The sequence below is a fragment of the Penicillium waksmanii genome (assembly GCF_028829765.1).
Source record: "Penicillium waksmanii strain IBT 27052 chromosome Unknown utg000001l:1.0-4852451.0:1.0-4856178.0, whole genome shotgun sequence".
Lineage (NCBI taxonomy): Eukaryota > Fungi > Ascomycota > Eurotiomycetes > Eurotiales > Aspergillaceae > Penicillium > Penicillium waksmanii.
The window spans coordinates 3575516-3592527 of NW_026643248.1; the positions used below are offsets into that span (position 1 = coordinate 3575516).

The window sequence follows — 17012 nt, forward strand, 5'->3', positions numbered from 1 at the left end:
CGGGAAACCCTCTCCGTCCATCTCTCAGCTTCCCTGTCTTAAATTCTTTTTGCATGACACTATGAAGCATTCAATTAAACCACGCAAAGCTAGTAGACCGCGATTTAAGTTCCCACTTCAGTCTGATTGGAACGATCTAATCGTGGAACCAATATCTTTTTTCTCTCCGAATTTCGCGTCCCATTCCGAAAATAAATATTGTTCTAGAACGGGTCGCATTGTCAAGGATACAAATGAATGGGCTTGTGCGTGTTTTCAATTCTAGAACATTCCACGGTGAGACCTATAGGATTTTTATTTAACCAAAGCCCCATAACCGATCAAGATGCTACAGGGGGCGGTCCAATAATCGGAGGGATAAGGAATGATATCACGTCCGAGATCGGAGCAATTACACTTTATCGATTGCGAAAACATATCTAGACTCTGGCAAGCAGTAATTTGGGAATAGAGAGAACAATCACGCTACATTTCAAATTCGTCTAATAGTCATCGGGAATGAAGAAGTCTTCCCCCTAGTAGCCAGCCGAAAATGACGTCTTCCTCTTTGATGGCATGGTCGGCCACGGAAGATGAGTATCCCATAATCAAAGCGCCACAACCATTATACACATTCTGAAGACTTGGGACTTGATGGTTGCTCGAAAGGTACTACCTCACTATTGGCTGACCTGTTCTCGACACTGCAGACTTTTTCTGGACCATCGAATCTTTCATTCGAGTCTCCATGGTGGCGAACCGGCTCAGGGCATCTTCCAGATCATGCCGGATCGTCTCATTCCAAGCAACCTGTCGGTTAACAGAATCTGCTAAAGATCTGTAGAGTAAAAATCAGCATTGTTTTCACCCTCTTTATCGTATAGTGTACGACTGACTTCATTCGGCTATCCAGACTTGATCAACAAATTAGTAAAAAAACCACTATTTTCAGTCTCGGTACTCACTCTGATACACATTTCATTGCAATAATGCTATGTTGTGTGGACTCTTCGGGCTCGCCCTCTGACGCAGTCTTGGGGCGACTCATCTCATTCTCAGACTTCATCTCCCACGGTCGCCAATGGTAACCTTCCCGATTGTCGGCCTCAATTCCAACTTTTCTGCGTCCGATAGCTCCATTATTTTCGGAATACAACGCATGCCCGGCGGAATGATTCATTTTTGGTCTTTGGTTCCTGGCTTCGTTGCTCGATTCGGAAGACGACAGAGATAATGCACGTTTTAGTCTGCTTCGGAAGGTGTGCGGTCCATCGACAAGTGACAGTCTTCGACGAGAAGGCATATTTGGAGTTTGGATATTCCAACTTATTCTTATCTTTTTCGTTTGATCGGAGTTTTAAATAGAGGAAGAAAACTGAAAAGTTAGGGGAACGCTAAATACACGACTGAGCCCGGAGCGGACGGACGATCTGAGGTGGCGGAGAGATCCTGCCCCACTGGCCTTCATATCCGGAGATCTGATCGAATTAGCCTCCACCATTTTAGCCCCTAGCTGGCAACCCGTTTCCATTTATTCAATTGAAATTAATACAGTATATCTGCAACAATGGTGTCACGTAGACTTGACCAGTCTACAGTTCACTACTATTGACAAACAAATAATGTAGAGAAATGGGGCAGACGCTGATCAAGAAAGGAGCTAATCGCCATAGTATGAAAGCTGAATCTCAATGCTTAGTCGTGACGCCATGTGGCGTTATGAGCGAGGTATGGCTTTATGTTATTCAAAGACATTTTTCCAAGCTCTCAGCTGTTGCATTCGCTGTTTCGGTGAACTTTTCAGGAAATAAATAATTGCCTTCTAGTTGAGCATCGTTGGATAACATTAGAAACGCCGTAATTAATTGAGGACTGGAAGTTGCAAGACAGTACCACGGATCAGCTCAGTCAGACCATGTTACTCAATGGTTACATTGGCTTATCACTTCACCGGCAATTTCCAGGCATAACCAGTGATTCCCAGGAATCAGTCAACTAATTTTTGTAGGCTTGCCTCTAGAATCTGTCGCTTCGACAATCTTCTCAGCCAAAAGTTTAAAGCTCACCACGTCCACTTTCCGTACGTTTCAAATTCCTGCAGAAATCTCACAAGCCTTTTTTTATTCACCACCGCTCCTTTTTCCCCAAGATGTCTCAACACAACTCGCTAGGCTGGTCAGAATGGGAGGAAGATAATCTTCTCCCCTGGCTGCATGCACACCGAGCTCTGTCTTGGGAAGCTCGTGCTGCCGCTTATAATGAGCAATATGAGACTAACCGAACAGTCGAATCACTACGGGGGAAAAAATATCACATTCTTCGAAAACGCCGTCTCAATCGTGCCAAGGTGTCTAGGCAGCGCTCAGTTCCAAAACGTCAGAAACGTATTCGACGACTTGGGGGCGCCAGAAAGAGATTCCCAGCGTTCACAGACACCAAGGCTCAAAAGATCGACCACTGGCTTCAGAGAATTCCTTCACCAGAGTCCACCACTTCGGAGAACAGTTTCGCCATAGAAAAGTCACATTCCGGTAAGCAGGCATTTCTTCGTCGGCTACTCATGCTAATTTGTTCTGTCATTCAGTTTATACCACACCGGCTCCGCATGATCCTCAGCCGCAAGAATTTCAGTCCAGGTCTTGGCTTTGGGACTATGTACACCGTGTCTGTGGAACCAATGGGCTACGTCTTCACCGAGAGTAACAATCGGGGGGGGGGGGGCAATTGCGGCTGAATTTCGAAGTGACAGAATTATATGTACACAAAGATGCCTATCAGAGCAGCTTTGATGTGCCAGTTACTCGAGGCACAGCATTTATTAGTGTGTTCTTGCAGAATCTACTTGGTATGCGAGTTTATGAAACTCCTGCATAGTTTTCTGGTAGATATGTATTGTTGTTCGAATACACATTAGAGTACTATCCGAGCTCATTGTTTCTCTTCCATGCCTATGGGGGGATTTGAATCCGGACCAGGTGATTTAGTACTTCAATATTCACATGAGGCTTTTTAAGAAGCTAGGAATAGCCCCTCGAAAGCGTGTCAATTCTGAGTGAAACCCTTAACCCCTAAGAAAGGCGTGATTCCTCGAGATTTTTTTATTCATTCAAGCCAGAATACCTATAAGGTAGGGGTTAAAAATGAGTAACCTTGTCAGAATTCAAAGAGGCATTACCATTCGAAGACTGAAGAATTCCCCCAGGTCCATTTAGTAACAGAATGCCATTTTGACCCAGATAGCAACCGTGTTGGGATACCAGCCCTGATGAAGTTCTTCATACGTAGAAGAAAATGTTTCTTAACAAGCAACAAAAAAACTTTGGCCTTGTGTTTGAGTCCCTGGGTTAACCTCTGGGCTGTTTTAGAGATAGAGCTCTGTTTTTCTGGACATGTGTTGACCTCTTTGAGAGCCTAGACTATTTCCAGAGTTGTTACGTTACATGTACCTTAGAATGAAAACGTAATTACTTCCCTAACCATAGTCCATTGGGCTTTGTTCCATGGATCCTGAGGCCAAGAAATACACACGGCAGATAATGCTGACACATAAAATCTGAGCTCCCTCTAAATGGCATGATCTTAGATATATTCAATGTTTCCCATTTCTGCATCTCTGACAACACTCTGCTGTTGCTTCCCAAGATCGTTCTTTTGCTTCCTTAAGTGTCTCCCACTGCTATTCTATTATGAGTGACCAAGCCAATCACGTATGTAGTTACTAAATGAACAAATTGCACGCACATGTCGCTCGTGCGAACACGAATCACAACGAGGGCCGAGCAGAGAAGGGAGGAAATGGAGAGATTCCCTCTGGACAAAGGCTGCAAAACACCTTTCGCGTTCGAGACAGCGACATGGAGAGAATTAAGAAGCGTCGTCATGACGCAAAGCGCGACCGCAAGGTCCGATTCGAAGGGGTTCCGGAAAATGGATCTGTCGACGGCTCTTTACCCTGTCAGTCTGATTATTTTCATTCTTCGACTAATAGGTAAGTCACTACGTCTCAGAATATTATGAAAATTGTGTGTTTAGTGTCCCATATAAGATCTAACCAGTGTCTCTACAGTAGTGTGAGCAAAGCAACAAAGTCAGTACTCGTGGCCAGCCTCACCTCATATATCGTGAAAGTAGAAAGACGCTAATGGTTGACTCGAAAATTTGGATAGCAAATCCGACATGGGTTGTCCGGAAACCCTTGCTGGTGATGTGAGAATTCTAGCTCGACAGATTGGAACCCTAAAAAGGGAGATGAAGAAGATGAAGCAAGTGCTGGAGAATATACAGTGAACTTGACGCGGGAAGTCAAAGGTCACACTTATTTCCAAGTAATCTTAGTCATTGCATAGAGATTTTGATCGTTGACCAAAGTTTCCGAAACGTATACAACGCTTTTTGAACAGTATTTTGATGGCGTTGCTGGGCTCCCTCGATGTCAGAATTACCAGCCTCTGAGAGATGCAACGGCCTGGCATATATCAATGCACACGCGATTTCAATCGCAGTGGAAGAATGAATATGTATACATACTGTAGATTCAGGTACGCCAGATGTTGAGAAAAGAACAGATCAGCTTAGTACATATGTAGCGAAAGCGCTCTGGTCTTTTCTTTTAGCTTACCCTGGCTTTCAGTCCCTGGGTGCAGTCCCTGATTTTGTTTTAAAAAGCGTTTCAGAGCCTTCGATAATCACTAATTATTCAATTTTGAGAGGATTGCGAGGTGATTTACCGTAGCTGATTGACAGTGGAGACCAATGTTGGGCAGCGGCGGAGTCTCTATTGGCGCCCGACGAAATCATGTTCCGACGACGGACTCGGCGTCGACATCTCTTCATCGATGGTACCTCGGCCGGCTTGTGGGCGTGGGTACACGAAGTACCCTGGTCATCCTGTACAGGCAAGTGAAATAAAGATTTGGACGGCATGACGCGCTGCAGTGATTGCGAATCGGGGCGGAAAATGTGTCGGCTAGGCTGAGGGAAATCATTTTTTTCTCACGGGGCGAGAACAAAAATGTTGCAGGCGAAAAATTCTGCGGATGGGCAAGCGAGTTGCCAAGGCGAGTCTTCCATGGAATGGCTCTACATTTAGCTGCGTGAAACCGTTTCACATCGTTGAGCAATGTTGAGACCAATGATTCGTAAATCGATTGGCCACGGTGCGAGCGAATATTGGCAGACTTCTGGAGCCACAAGAAATTAAGCTGCCACGGCGAGTAGCCCATAGCATGCCACTTCGGTCTACACCTCATACAAAACTGCGCTAAAGGCCGTTTCATCTTTGTCACCAACGTTGATGAGGCAAATGATTTGTCACGCATCGTATCATGCCGACCACGGCTCCAGGTGGATCCAGCCACTCCACCCGCTCTCCACTCCAAACTCTTGAAATTTCTTATTTCAACGTTGATAAACCGCCTCAACACCCAGCGAAAATGCAGCCGCCCGTTACGAATGTCGAGTGGAAATCTCTGGGTCCGGTATAATGTACGCAAGTGGTCGCTGCCGGAAACCCTACTCAGAATGGCATAAAAGACTTTCTTTTCTCGCCGAGAAGAAAAGCAGGACTTTCCTCCTCACACTCTCGAGCCACTCGGGTGTTCTTCGCCGGACAAGCTAGATTCTATATTGAAATTTGGTTATTCTTCTTGACACTCGCAAGGGAGTAAAAAGTTAACAATGGCACGGCAGGAAGGGGAAGCCTCTGAATATCGCTGCAGCAAACTTTGGAGAGAGTGCAAAAAATTGAGCGATGGCCTGGAGGGAGAGACTCGACCTTTAGACCATACGGACTCTTCGAAATCTCCGGGATTTTCTAGTACGAAGACCTCGACAGAACATGGTCGCGCCCGGTCATCGGCTGAAAAGCCTGGGAGCAAACGCAAACGAAGGGTCCGTTTTGAGCTCCCTGAAAGAAAGCAGTCCCCGGAGTCAATCGAATTTGGGGTGAATGACCAGGCTCAATCTATCATCTCGAGGTGAGTGACTTTTCACGCTTTGCACTCCAGCACCAGGTTCTCGGAAAGCCATATCTCTAATTCAAAGAGCAGACAGAGCACAGGGAAGCACAAAGAAAAAAGACGGCCCACTAGACGACAGAGGTGAGTTTTGAAGCCTTTCCCATTACTTTGGGCTCGTACAAACCAGGACGATCTTTTAGCTGAAACAAAACATAGATCGATGTCAAGAAAGCGCAAGGAGGACCGTCGGCAAAACCTTTGTGATAGTTCTAATTTCAACACGCCACGCAAGTCCTGCATGATGCCGAAAGCCTCCTAGGAGGGACCTTAATGACCAGTTTTAGACGGGTCTAGCAATTTTTCAAACCCCTTGGAGCTACCGCAGCTCTTGTGGAGATCTATTCCCGTTTTTCGGTGTGATACGATCATCGGGCAATCCACCGGCACTAAATTACTTCGCCGGCGGGTATTGGGTCGCGACTTTTGATTTACGCTCCATGTAACTACTGATTTTTAAAACTCACGATCGTAATTCTTGTAAAATCTCTACCAGATTTGAATTATACTGTCAGGATGTACGAGATCGCCCGACACAATGTCCTGCACTTGACTGGGTTTGAATAAGAACATCCTGAAGTGTCACCGATTCGCTTCATCAGTCCAAATATGGATTCGAATCTCAGTGTCTTCCATTGCAGCGAAATCCGTGTTTGTATATCTCATTTTGTTGTTCGAATTCGAATTAGCAGGTCTTCTAGGGCTCAGCCTACCGGCCCGTAGATACCAAGATCAAAGAAGCTTGCAGCCGGAATTCGGCACTGTAGCATACAGTATTCAGGCCTATTCTTCCTCATCGAGAAGCTGGGGGAGAAAGATGGTTCAATAAGACGATAGTCCATCGCAATTGTTGCACCGACATAAGTGAGAAGCATGGAAAGCTCCTTAATACATCCGGAGACTCAATCAATCGGTCATTCTAACATGCGCATATGGGGATATTGGGCAAAGGGCGTGGGACAGGGTAGTAGACTGTGTCTCCTGTGTCCATATTTCACCATGCTAAACTTCAGGGCTGGAGCAGACTTACCCTGTCTTGGGCCAATAGTTGAATAATGCGGCGAGGCGCTCGTACTTGAATGATGCAGGCTCTGGGCAAGACTGCGATTTTTCCAGTCTTTCTCAGATGGAATTTTGGACAGGTTTTGAGTATGTATTAAAATACACTTTTTGAGAAGTTTCAGGGTCTCTGGGCACGCTCAGCATACGGCCAAAGGCTGCGGTAGAAGCCGTCCTGTGACAAAATGAAAGGTGCAATACCCGAGCGGACGTCTCATAAAGTAGTTCGAAGGATCCGATACGGTGCTTGAAAGGGAATTTAGGTCGTCGAAGATCCAAACATGGGTACAGGGTTTCCATGAATTCTATCAAAAGGCACTCCAGCCCCGATTTGGATCTACTCGTGACATTATTCCCCTAGCACTGAGCCAGGCGGCGTTCGAAAGCCCTGGAACAAATGGATTCTAGAAAACGTTGATCATAAGGGCCATCGTTTGCCTAGAACTCATTGATTGCAGAGATCTCAGATTCTGGCGGCAACGGGGCCTTGATCGGGCCTCGACGAAACCATATTTTGATATGTAACAGATTCGGCTTCAAAGTCTCTTCATCGATGGAACCTTCTCGACTCGTTTCTGGGTGCCAGCGCATGTGGCAGTCCGATCATCGTCCACTTGTTCCTGTAATAGAGATCTGGGTGACAAATTGTCTCGCAGTGGTTGTAACTCGCAACGGAATAGACAACAGTGAGGCTAACAGGGTGAATAGAGGCAGAGAGCAATATTCCGGCTTGAGGTAAAATCTTGCGGACAGGAATTTAGCGGGCAGGCAAGCGATTTGCCAAAGCGAGTTATTGATAAATCACCAGTTCAACCTACACCTTACGCCAACTGCGTTGAAGGCCGTTGAACCTAGGCCAATGAACGTTGAGGAGGCAAATAATTTGCCAGGCGTGCCCGGTCTTATCCAGTGGAACGAGCCACATCCTCGTCTGCTACCCCAAAACGCTTTACTATGCTTATTTCAATGTTGAAAAGAACGCCTCATCGCCTAGCAGAGACGTGCTCACGCGGCACAAACGCCGAATGTCAAACACTGATTCTGGCGATATGCGCGCAATTGGTGCCTCCACAATATCCAATGCAAACTTCGACCACCTTCACTCGCTCACTATCTAAAAAGCCATGTCTCGACGGCGTTGATGAGGGGTATGATTTGTCACGCATCGCATCATACCAACCACGGCTCCAGTTGGATCCATCCACTCCACCCGCCCTCCACTCTAAACTCTTGAAATTTCTTATTTCAACGTTGATCAACCGCCTCAACACCCAGCGAAATTAGGGTCGCCCGGTGCGAATTTGAAGTGAAAATTTTTGGGTCCGGCAAAATGTACGCAAGTGGTCGTTGCCGAAAACCCTACTCAGAATAGCATAAAAGACGCTCTTTTCCCGTCGAAAAGAAAAGCAGGACTTTCCTCCTCAGACTCCCGAACACTCGGGTGTTCTTCGCAGGATGAGATCTGCGTTGCCAAAAAGTCTTCGCGGAAAAGGCCCCGCGTTACCAAGTCTGCCTCGCAGGACGGGCGCTGCGTTACCAATAGAACTCCGCAGGAGGGTGCTGCGACACCAAGTTCTCCCTCACAGCCAATGAGCCCTGTGTTGTATAAATGTGCTCCGCGGGGACCTCCGCGACATCAAGAGCCTCCGCAGGGACATCTGCGATATCAAGAGCCTCCGCAGGGACATCTGCGATATCACGAGCCTCCGCAGGGACATCTGCGACATCAAGAGCCTCCGCAGGGACATCTGCGATATCAAGAGCCTCCGCAGGGACATCTGCGACATCACGAGCCTCCGCAGGGACATCTGCGACATCAAGAGCCTCCGCAGGGACATCTGCGACATCACGAGCCTCCGCAGGGACATCTGCGACATCAAGAGCCTCCGCAGGGACATCTGCGACATCACGAGCCTCCGCAGGGACATCTGCGATATCACGAGCCTCCGCAGGAGACCGCTGCGTCACCAAGTTCTCCGCAGGAGACCGCTGCGTCAACAAGTTCTCCCTCGCAGCAATGAGCCCTGTGTTGTAGAAATGCGCTCCCTCGCAGCAATGAGCCCTGCGTTGTAAACATGTGCTCCGCAGGGACGCCTGCGTTACCAAGAACCTCCGCAGGAGACCGCTGCGACACCAAGTTCTCCCTCACAGCCCTGAGCCCTGTGATTGTATAATCTTGAGCTTCCATGCAGCCTTGAGCCCTGCGTTATCAAATTTGCGCTTGTTAGGCGACCCGTGGCGCCGCGGTCCTCATCCTGATCCTCTGACGATTGCAGGCACCTCTTCGTGGTGTCAGAGACTAGTATTCGGGGGAGTCCTCGAAGAAGCCAAGACCTACTCCAAAGAATCAATAGAATCAAGTATCATCCAGTATACTTTGTGTCATGCCTTTCAGCCTGTTTGTAGAGTTCAATAGCCTGGTTCCTGGTTCGCGTAAAGTTTTTATGTAGCCTTGAATCACGCCCTGGCTTTCGACAATGGGCATTTCTTCAACGTAGTGCGAAGTAGAGCACTGAGTCATCGGGCCAGTGGGGATCTCAGCGTATGATAGCTTGGTGGCCGATCTGGGCGACGCGTGCAATCCAAAGTAGCCTCCATTTGTGTGAATGCTTGTCTTTGCTGGCTACCAGTGGTGGCAAAATCTGTCTCGACGTGGTGAAATGCGGGCTGTCGACAGTGAGTATGTAGTGTGTTGGCGTGCTGGTGAAGGTGTGTTGATGATGAGGGCGTTTTGATGGTAAGGGCTGGAGATGAGGGCTGGGAATGAGGGCCGGAGATGAGTGACGGTTGAGGATTGGTGATTGTTGAGATAGGTAGTTGTAATATTCTTATTGAGGTTACTATCAAAAGTGGGGATCCCATCTATTTAAATGTCCATCGCTAGTCCCGCCATAAGCTTTGACCACCGCGATACTCAAACAGGGTGACTCCCGGGCGGTGAAGTAGCGGCCAATGGTAAACCTGTTGAGATAGGTAGTTGTAATATTCTTGTTGAGGTTACTATCAAAAATGGGAATCCCATCTATTTAAATGTCCATCGCTAGACCCGCCATAAGCTTTGACCACCGCGATACTCAACAAAACCATCCCCGTCATAGTGGGGATATTTGTTCCCTCAAGAATGCAAAGGTTGGTAAACAGTGTGCAATGATGATTTCTACATATAAGATTCGATATGGTAGTACACATGTATGCCGGTCGGTCTTCAGTGCGACATTCTCTCGGCTCGAGCTTCACCACGTACTCTCAAACGATATTCTGTATCTGAGGTAATGTCGCTCGCTACATAGTTGATATCGAATATATATATCCGTGGACCAGTTCAAGTATTTACACCATCGGCGGTAAAATCGGGAACGAACCACCAGAATAACAGCGATAGAGAACTTGACTCTTCTGATCATATTTTAATTCACTTCATGTCGGCCTGATCAAATGAATCACACTTGTGGAGCAAAAAACGCTGATCTGGCTGGGTACGTGCCCGGAAGAACTCCTGGTATGATCTTATGGAAAATCGTAGTTTATATTTAGGCAAATTTCGCGCCGCCAGCGTCTCTTCCTGTGTGGCCTAGTGGATTTGCTGCATTGAATGTCCGATAACGGCCCGGGTTCGATTCCTGCAGGATTCAATAGATGACCCTTCATCAGAAAGACGGGTCAAAACCCGCTTGATATTTCCGGGTAATTTCGTGTTTTCTACAGTTGATTTTTACAGTACCTCTTGGCTACATCGTGTTTTTAACGAAACCACGTTTTATAGTCGCCCGAGCATGTATGATCAAGGTAGCATCCGCCGGTACTCAGACGTGTGCCACGGGCGACTGAGTGTACTGGCGTGTCGCAGCGTGTCGCACCAGGCACACGTGACATTTCCACACTGACAAAAACATGACGGCTCCTTTCGAAGTCAACAAATACGTTTTATCCACGAGCTATCACAAACCCACCTGGCGTCTTTCGAGTAAAAGTTGGGAAATTTGGCCACCGCGACAATTGACCGGCCGTAATTTACGAGGATGCTTCTGCTGATGAGTTAGTTCATGGGGTGATGACATTGAGAAGGGAGCATTGATCGGCTTGCTGCCGCATTTGGGAGGAAATGCTTAACTGAAAATCAGCGATTTGGCAATATGGTCAATTAGTGACCCCAAGCTTGCGGTGATGAGAACGTGTTGCCAGCGTTGTTCGCAATGGCGGCCATGGCCATGGCCGTAGCTTGGTATTGTTGTCTGCATTGGGGCACTGCAAAAGCAGTTTGCCGAGGGAAATATTCAATCTAGCACACATTGTTAGCTGATGGCGTAAGATAAGTGTTCGCAACTCACCATGCTCGTGGTTTAGATAAGATCCCCTAATACCAGCCCCCAGACAATACCCCGATCGGACCCGTGGGAGCGGCCGAATCACGGCTGTTTCTCACTCCCTCTCCATACTAGCATGATTCTAGGCGACGAGGGTGGAACAGACTTGCTGCAGTATAGCCTGGCATCAGCATAGGCAGACGAGACTCTATTTAGCAGTCTCGTCTCACTTACACGTCAGAGGGTCTGTCATTGCTCCACACAACAGGGATGAGTGGCCTACATCTGTCAATGCAAATTTCAAGGCAGACTTCCAGCCGTGCCTGTAAAGAATATCACTGGTGAAGAGAGTCATAGTATGTTGCTCTGAGGAGGCTAGAAACTGACTTGAAGACTACTGCTTTCGTGACAAGAGATCCGGGGTAGATCCAGTGCTGTAGACTCCAGTGTGGCTTGTTCGGCTGCAACTGGGCCTGACAGAGCTGGTCCTCAGACTGTGGCCAAAAACTCCACTCATTCCGTATTGATGCGTTTCTCAGAGAAATCGTGGTAATTCTCGGTGGCCGTTGATTCTCGGCTTTTCTTAGTCTTGGCTGGATGCTCTGACTCGGTCTAACATGGATTTTGGCTGTACCGTCGTTGTGGCTTCAAATCGGACGTGGGACAAGAGATTCCTAGTCATCCGATGGGGGCCACTATAGTGACAGTCAATGTTTGGTCAAGTAGGATGAAACTGGAAGAGATGAAACTATGTGGGAGGCTACCCTTTCCAATTCGAAGGGAACTGAGCCTCCCTGGGTTTTGTTCGCTAACACGAGCGGAAAGGAAGTTTCAAGTATCTGTCTTGGGATAGCGAAGTGGAAGACATTGCATCCTTGATTTGAGGACGATGGGGAAGTGCGGCTCGGTCGTGGCGAGTGTCACCTGGGCTTTTGTCCCATGACTAGAAAGATGCATCAGCAATCTCGTCTGACGGAATGAGAGCACAACAATGAAACTCAAGCAAATAATATCCGCGTTGAGATTCCAAATGCAGTCCCGGCCATGGTACTTTGCAGAAACAACGTACCAAGGTAAATTGCAAGATATTGAGCGACTCTTGATTGAAAGCCTGCCTTTCTATAGAGTGAGTCGTCAACACAGGATAAATATGCTCAAGATTGCCGCAATGATAAAACTTACGTTATCAGCTGTTACTATGCGCTGTAGCTGGGAGGGCCAAATGGCTGCATAAAGATTTTCCTTGATCTATCATTGGTCGTTAGTCGGTAGCTTATGAAGGAAACTCATAACTCACCGTGCTTGCAGCTTTGATCATATTTCCGAGGTCACTCAAGGTCCGTCAAGCGGCTCCTAGAGGAATAGAAGAGAAGTGCTGGTCTCGAGCATATCTTAAGTCAGCATGATTCCGAATGACCGAGCAGTTACACTCACTTGCTATTCGAAGATTTGGTATCGACCTAGACAAGCTGGGTGTGATGCAAGAAGTCAGTTCAATCATAATTGCATGGCAACATGGTTTAAGTCCATACCAGATGATAGTCGACAGAGCCAAAAGGTTTTCCAGATTTTTCGACCCCAGGATGAAAAAGGGATGATTGAGAAAGATTGTTCTGTTGGCGAGGGACTGGGGTATTTATAGCATCGTAGCCCGCCTTTCCGCTAGCGTCTTTATAACGGAAATTGCGAATTCTGAGCTCACCAACAGAGTTCGCCGTTGAACTGCAAATGGCTCAACAGTTCAACAGGATGAAGGGCACGTATCTTTCAGAGGTATCATGATTCTTTTATGATGGTCTATGGCTGCAGATCAATCACGAACGTTTCCCTGTCGTTGTCACCGTTTCAACAGATACAAATCTGCTAAATCCTATATACAACAACGAAACGGGTTCCATTGAGAACACCTTGTAACGGGTAAGCCAGGAAGCGCTTCCAAAGACTGGAAATTGCGGGCCGGCGTTTGGCTCGGTGCGGCCCTAAACGCAACGGCCCAAGCAGAGTCCTTTCCCTGCCAATGGATCTCGCCACTGCAGAGTTTTCGGCGATATATGCTTGCCGATATCCTCGAATACATGCCTAAATACCTCCATCAGGAAGCCTAGTCCCCAATTTTCCCGCATTGGCGGCCCATAGGTACCGTGGAATGCAAGTGCCACACGTGTTATCGCTAGAGCTCCCGGAGGATAACGGCGGGCGGCTTGTCGAAGAGGTTCGGCTGGGCGGCAGGAATAAAAGTTTGGCCGAGAAGAGGGATGTGGTACTGTCATTTTTGGGAACTGGAAGATTAATTTCACGGAGATAGCTCGAGAACTCATTCGAGGAGTTGAATACTTTGGTACTTGCATTATTCCCAATTTTCACCTCTCAATTGCCGGTTTTTGTTTAGAGGAACACTTCTAGAAGAATATGTCCTCCGGTACTTTCTTTTTTGTTGTAGAAGCCACAGCTCGTAGTCAAGATCAACTACCAGCTTACGCGCTTTCTCCCCGGAGGCGGCCAAAGCCGCTTCTCTATGTTTCCACCGTTCTAGGCGTTCCAGCTGGGCCGTTCGTCGACGAGTCTTTCTCCCAATAGCGTCACACAAACGGCATATTCGTTTGTCTTGATTGGCGACATCAACCAGCATCAAACCGCATGTTTCGCCCGTTCGGTTCTCGTAAGGACATCTCTGGGAAAAATTGGTCCATTGCCAATCACTACATGAAAACAGTTGTTGATTGTAGAAACACATCTGCCAATTCATTAACTACAGCACATATGCCACTTGTGATGAAGTATTCATACGCTAGTCTCATAGAATCTGCTTTATCCTTGGACGAGACAGCAAATGGCAGCCGAATCCCGATATATGGTCTAATGTTTTGAAACGTGGTATTGAAGGTCTCTCAAAAGGTTGGACCTCGAGCTCTAGTCCCTCGGCCAGGAAGATCCTGAGTTCACGTGGTATGGGATTAATCACCTATAGGAGTTTTTTTGGCCTAGTTCAAGTATGACTCTTAGTACTTTGCCATGTGGAGTCGGTGCGAGATATTTCAACAGAAAGCGATAGTGGATGCAAATCTAGATTCCTGCATAGTGGGCCACCTCGCCACACCCCTTTTACAGCGCCGAACTAGTTAAGTTTGCCTTGTTGTCTTGGATTTCTTTGTATATCCAGCCTGGTTTAAGAGACCTCCTGGAAGGGTCCCCTTGATTCATAAAAACCGAACGTCGGGGATTCAGGCGCGAAAAGTTTATTACAGTAGAGAAATATTTGCTCGACTAGTACAAAATGCGGGTTGAGATTCGAGCTAGAAGAGGTGAGAATCGACGTGTGTAAATTTTTGGCAGGGGACTCTTACAGGGAAGTCTGTCGAGTCTCTCATACAGGCTCTGGATGTTGGCTGTGTCCACATCGCTGATATCAGCCATTAAGTAAGCAACCTGGACGTAGTTAGCAACTCTGCCACGTGAAAAACGGAAGAATAGAACCTACGTCGCCTCTGCTGTCGGTCATTTGCTTGTCGACATTATGGTCGCCAATGATTTCGTTCACCTTTCTCAGCACGCCAGGAATGTTCATATGAATGTAGATAACCTAGAAATGGTTGCACGGTTATGATATCGATCTTTCAAATGAATCATACCAACAAATCACAGCCTCATAGACAGGGAAACTCACGCGTGCGTGATTGAGCTCCTGCTTGGGTGGGGGGGCGGAGATTGACTTCGGGCAGGTTAACAGCACCCAGGGTGGTACCTTTGTTGACGTAACGGGTCAGAGCCTGGGCAACTTCGACGCCAATCGCACTTTGGGCCTCCTCGGTGCTGGCTCCAATGTGGGGTGTCAAAATTAGGTTCTTGAGGGAACGTAAATCAGCTCCCCAGTTGTTGAGGTCGTTGTTGAAGTAGTCGCCGTTCCCGGTGGGCTCGTTTGGGTATACATCCAGCGCAGCACCTGCAACCTTGCCACTTCGCATGGCAGCAATGAGCGAAGGGATATCAACCACTGTGCCACGGCTTGCATTGATCAGGTAACTTCCTGCCTTCATTTGGTTAAATTGCTTTGGACCAAACATGTCTTTTGTCTCGGGGAGCTCGGGCACGTGGCAAGTTACAAAGTCAGCCTCGGCCAACAGAGCATCCAATGTCTCGGCCTGACGGGCCGTTCCGAGGGGCATCAGGTTGAGCACGTCGTAGAATATGACCGACATACTCAAAGACTCTGCCAATACGGACAACTGGGCACCGATGTGACCATATCCGACGATACCTAAGAGAGTCAGTCGGCAATTGGTAAACTAAGACCGTACAGCCAAGTATGCGTGCCTACCCAATGTCTTGCCTCGGATCTCCCAGCACCTGCTACTCACTTTGTTCCAGGTTCCGTTGTGCATTTCGCTTGAGCGGTCGCCCAACTGGCGTGCGAGGGCAATTATCTCTCCAATAACTAGCTCTGCAACACTGCGGGAGTTGCTGAATGGCGAGTTGAAGACTGCAATGCCATGATTGGTGGCATACTGAAGGCCGACCTGGTTGGTACCGATGCAAAAGCATCCGATGACGGCCAGGTTCTTGGCCTCCTTCAGAATATGCTTAGAGAGCTTAGTCTTCGAACGAATGCCGATTACATGAACGTCGCTATTATCGATACGGGTCAGCGACGGATTCCGGCTGATATAGGAGGAGGTCGAACCGAATCTTCTCAATGAGCTGATCGTCGGGGAGCGAAGACTTGACGAATTCCACTTGGTAGCCCTGCGCAGACAGGATATCTCGGCCAGTCTGGCTCACATTCTCCAGCAGTAGGACCTTGATATTCCCGGCCGAAAATGGCTTGGAGTGCTTGGCATTGCCCATGGGGATAATCCGTTGGAGAGTAGAAGCCTGGCTTGAGAGAGAGTGGAATGAAGCTGTGGGTGAGGTGGAAAGGACTTGAGCCTGCGCAGCCAACTCATCTTTGCGAGGAGAGATATTTTGACCACTTTCCATAGTGCTGGATTTACCAAGGGGATATTGGTGAGCTAACTGGGGTTCTACGAATCAATTACTGTTCACGATATCAGCTTCAGCGAAAATTTCCGGAATCGGATCGCTTTTTGGAAAATGGGCGGGTCTGGCCCAAATGATCTTATTCATTCTTGTTAATCCGTCCTTTGGCTCATAACTGTAGCAAGAAGCCCCAGACAGACAGAGAAGGGTGATGGGATAATCTCGGAGGAGTTTCGGGCGAGGGGGGGGTGGGTTCGCGCCTCGTGACTTATCAACTTGATCACTCACCTAATTACTCAGCGATACCGGTAAGCCAGTGTGGGTATTACTGATCTGAATTAATTAGGATACGACCATACTAGCCATGGTGATGATTCAACGCATCTCCACTTGCGCGAGCTAAGGGTAGCGTGTCGGGTAGCCATGGTGCTTTCTGATGCAGGATTGACTACATAATGTTAAGGTATGTCTAAGAGCTATTGAAATGTCCGCTTCAACCTGTGGACGCAAGGTAAATGAGAAAAGCCACCACCGGTCCCAGTTAGAATGCATTCTATCCTTTGCAATTCGTTTGCAGCATCTGGTGTCACCACATAGCGGCGTTAGTTATGGGAGGTTCGTCCAATATAACCCGGAGCGGATCACGTCTATGCGGCCTCTTAGACCGGGAAATATCACTGAG

At 47.7% G+C, this 17012-nt stretch overlaps 4 protein-coding genes across 4 annotated transcripts; 2 read left to right on the forward strand and 2 right to left on the reverse strand.

Annotated features, from left to right (window-relative positions):
• Nucleotides 1-651: 651 nt before the first annotated feature.
• On the reverse strand, nt 652-1159 carry N7481_001309 (uncharacterized protein; the record flags this gene model as incomplete). Its single annotated transcript, XM_057260528.1, has 2 exons — nt 652-817; nt 945-1159. 2 exons carry the CDS (start codon nt 1157-1159, stop codon nt 652-654), a joined length of 381 nt encoding a protein of 126 aa, XP_057128360.1.
• A 969-nt stretch (nt 1160-2128) lies between these two features.
• N7481_001310 (uncharacterized protein) lies at nt 2129-2682 on the forward strand (the record flags this gene model as incomplete). Its single annotated transcript, XM_057260529.1, has 2 exons — nt 2129-2510; nt 2564-2682. 2 exons carry the CDS (start codon nt 2129-2131, stop codon nt 2680-2682), a joined length of 501 nt encoding a protein of 166 aa, XP_057128361.1.
• Nucleotides 2683-3701: 1019 nt separating this feature from the next.
• N7481_001311 (uncharacterized protein) lies at nt 3702-4053 on the forward strand (the record flags this gene model as incomplete). The annotated part of the gene is made up of 2 exons (XM_057260530.1): nt 3702-3933; nt 4046-4053. 2 exons carry the CDS (start codon nt 3702-3704, stop codon nt 4051-4053), a joined length of 240 nt encoding a protein of 79 aa, XP_057128362.1.
• A 10567-nt stretch (nt 4054-14620) lies between these two features.
• On the reverse strand, nt 14621-16330 carry N7481_001312 (uncharacterized protein; the record flags this gene model as incomplete). Its single annotated transcript, XM_057260531.1, has 6 exons — nt 14621-14649; nt 14701-14782; nt 14835-14936; nt 15067-15611; nt 15672-15979; nt 16035-16330. 6 exons carry the CDS (start codon nt 16328-16330, stop codon nt 14621-14623), a joined length of 1362 nt encoding a protein of 453 aa, XP_057128363.1.
• Between the last annotated feature and the right edge of the window lie 682 nt (nt 16331-17012).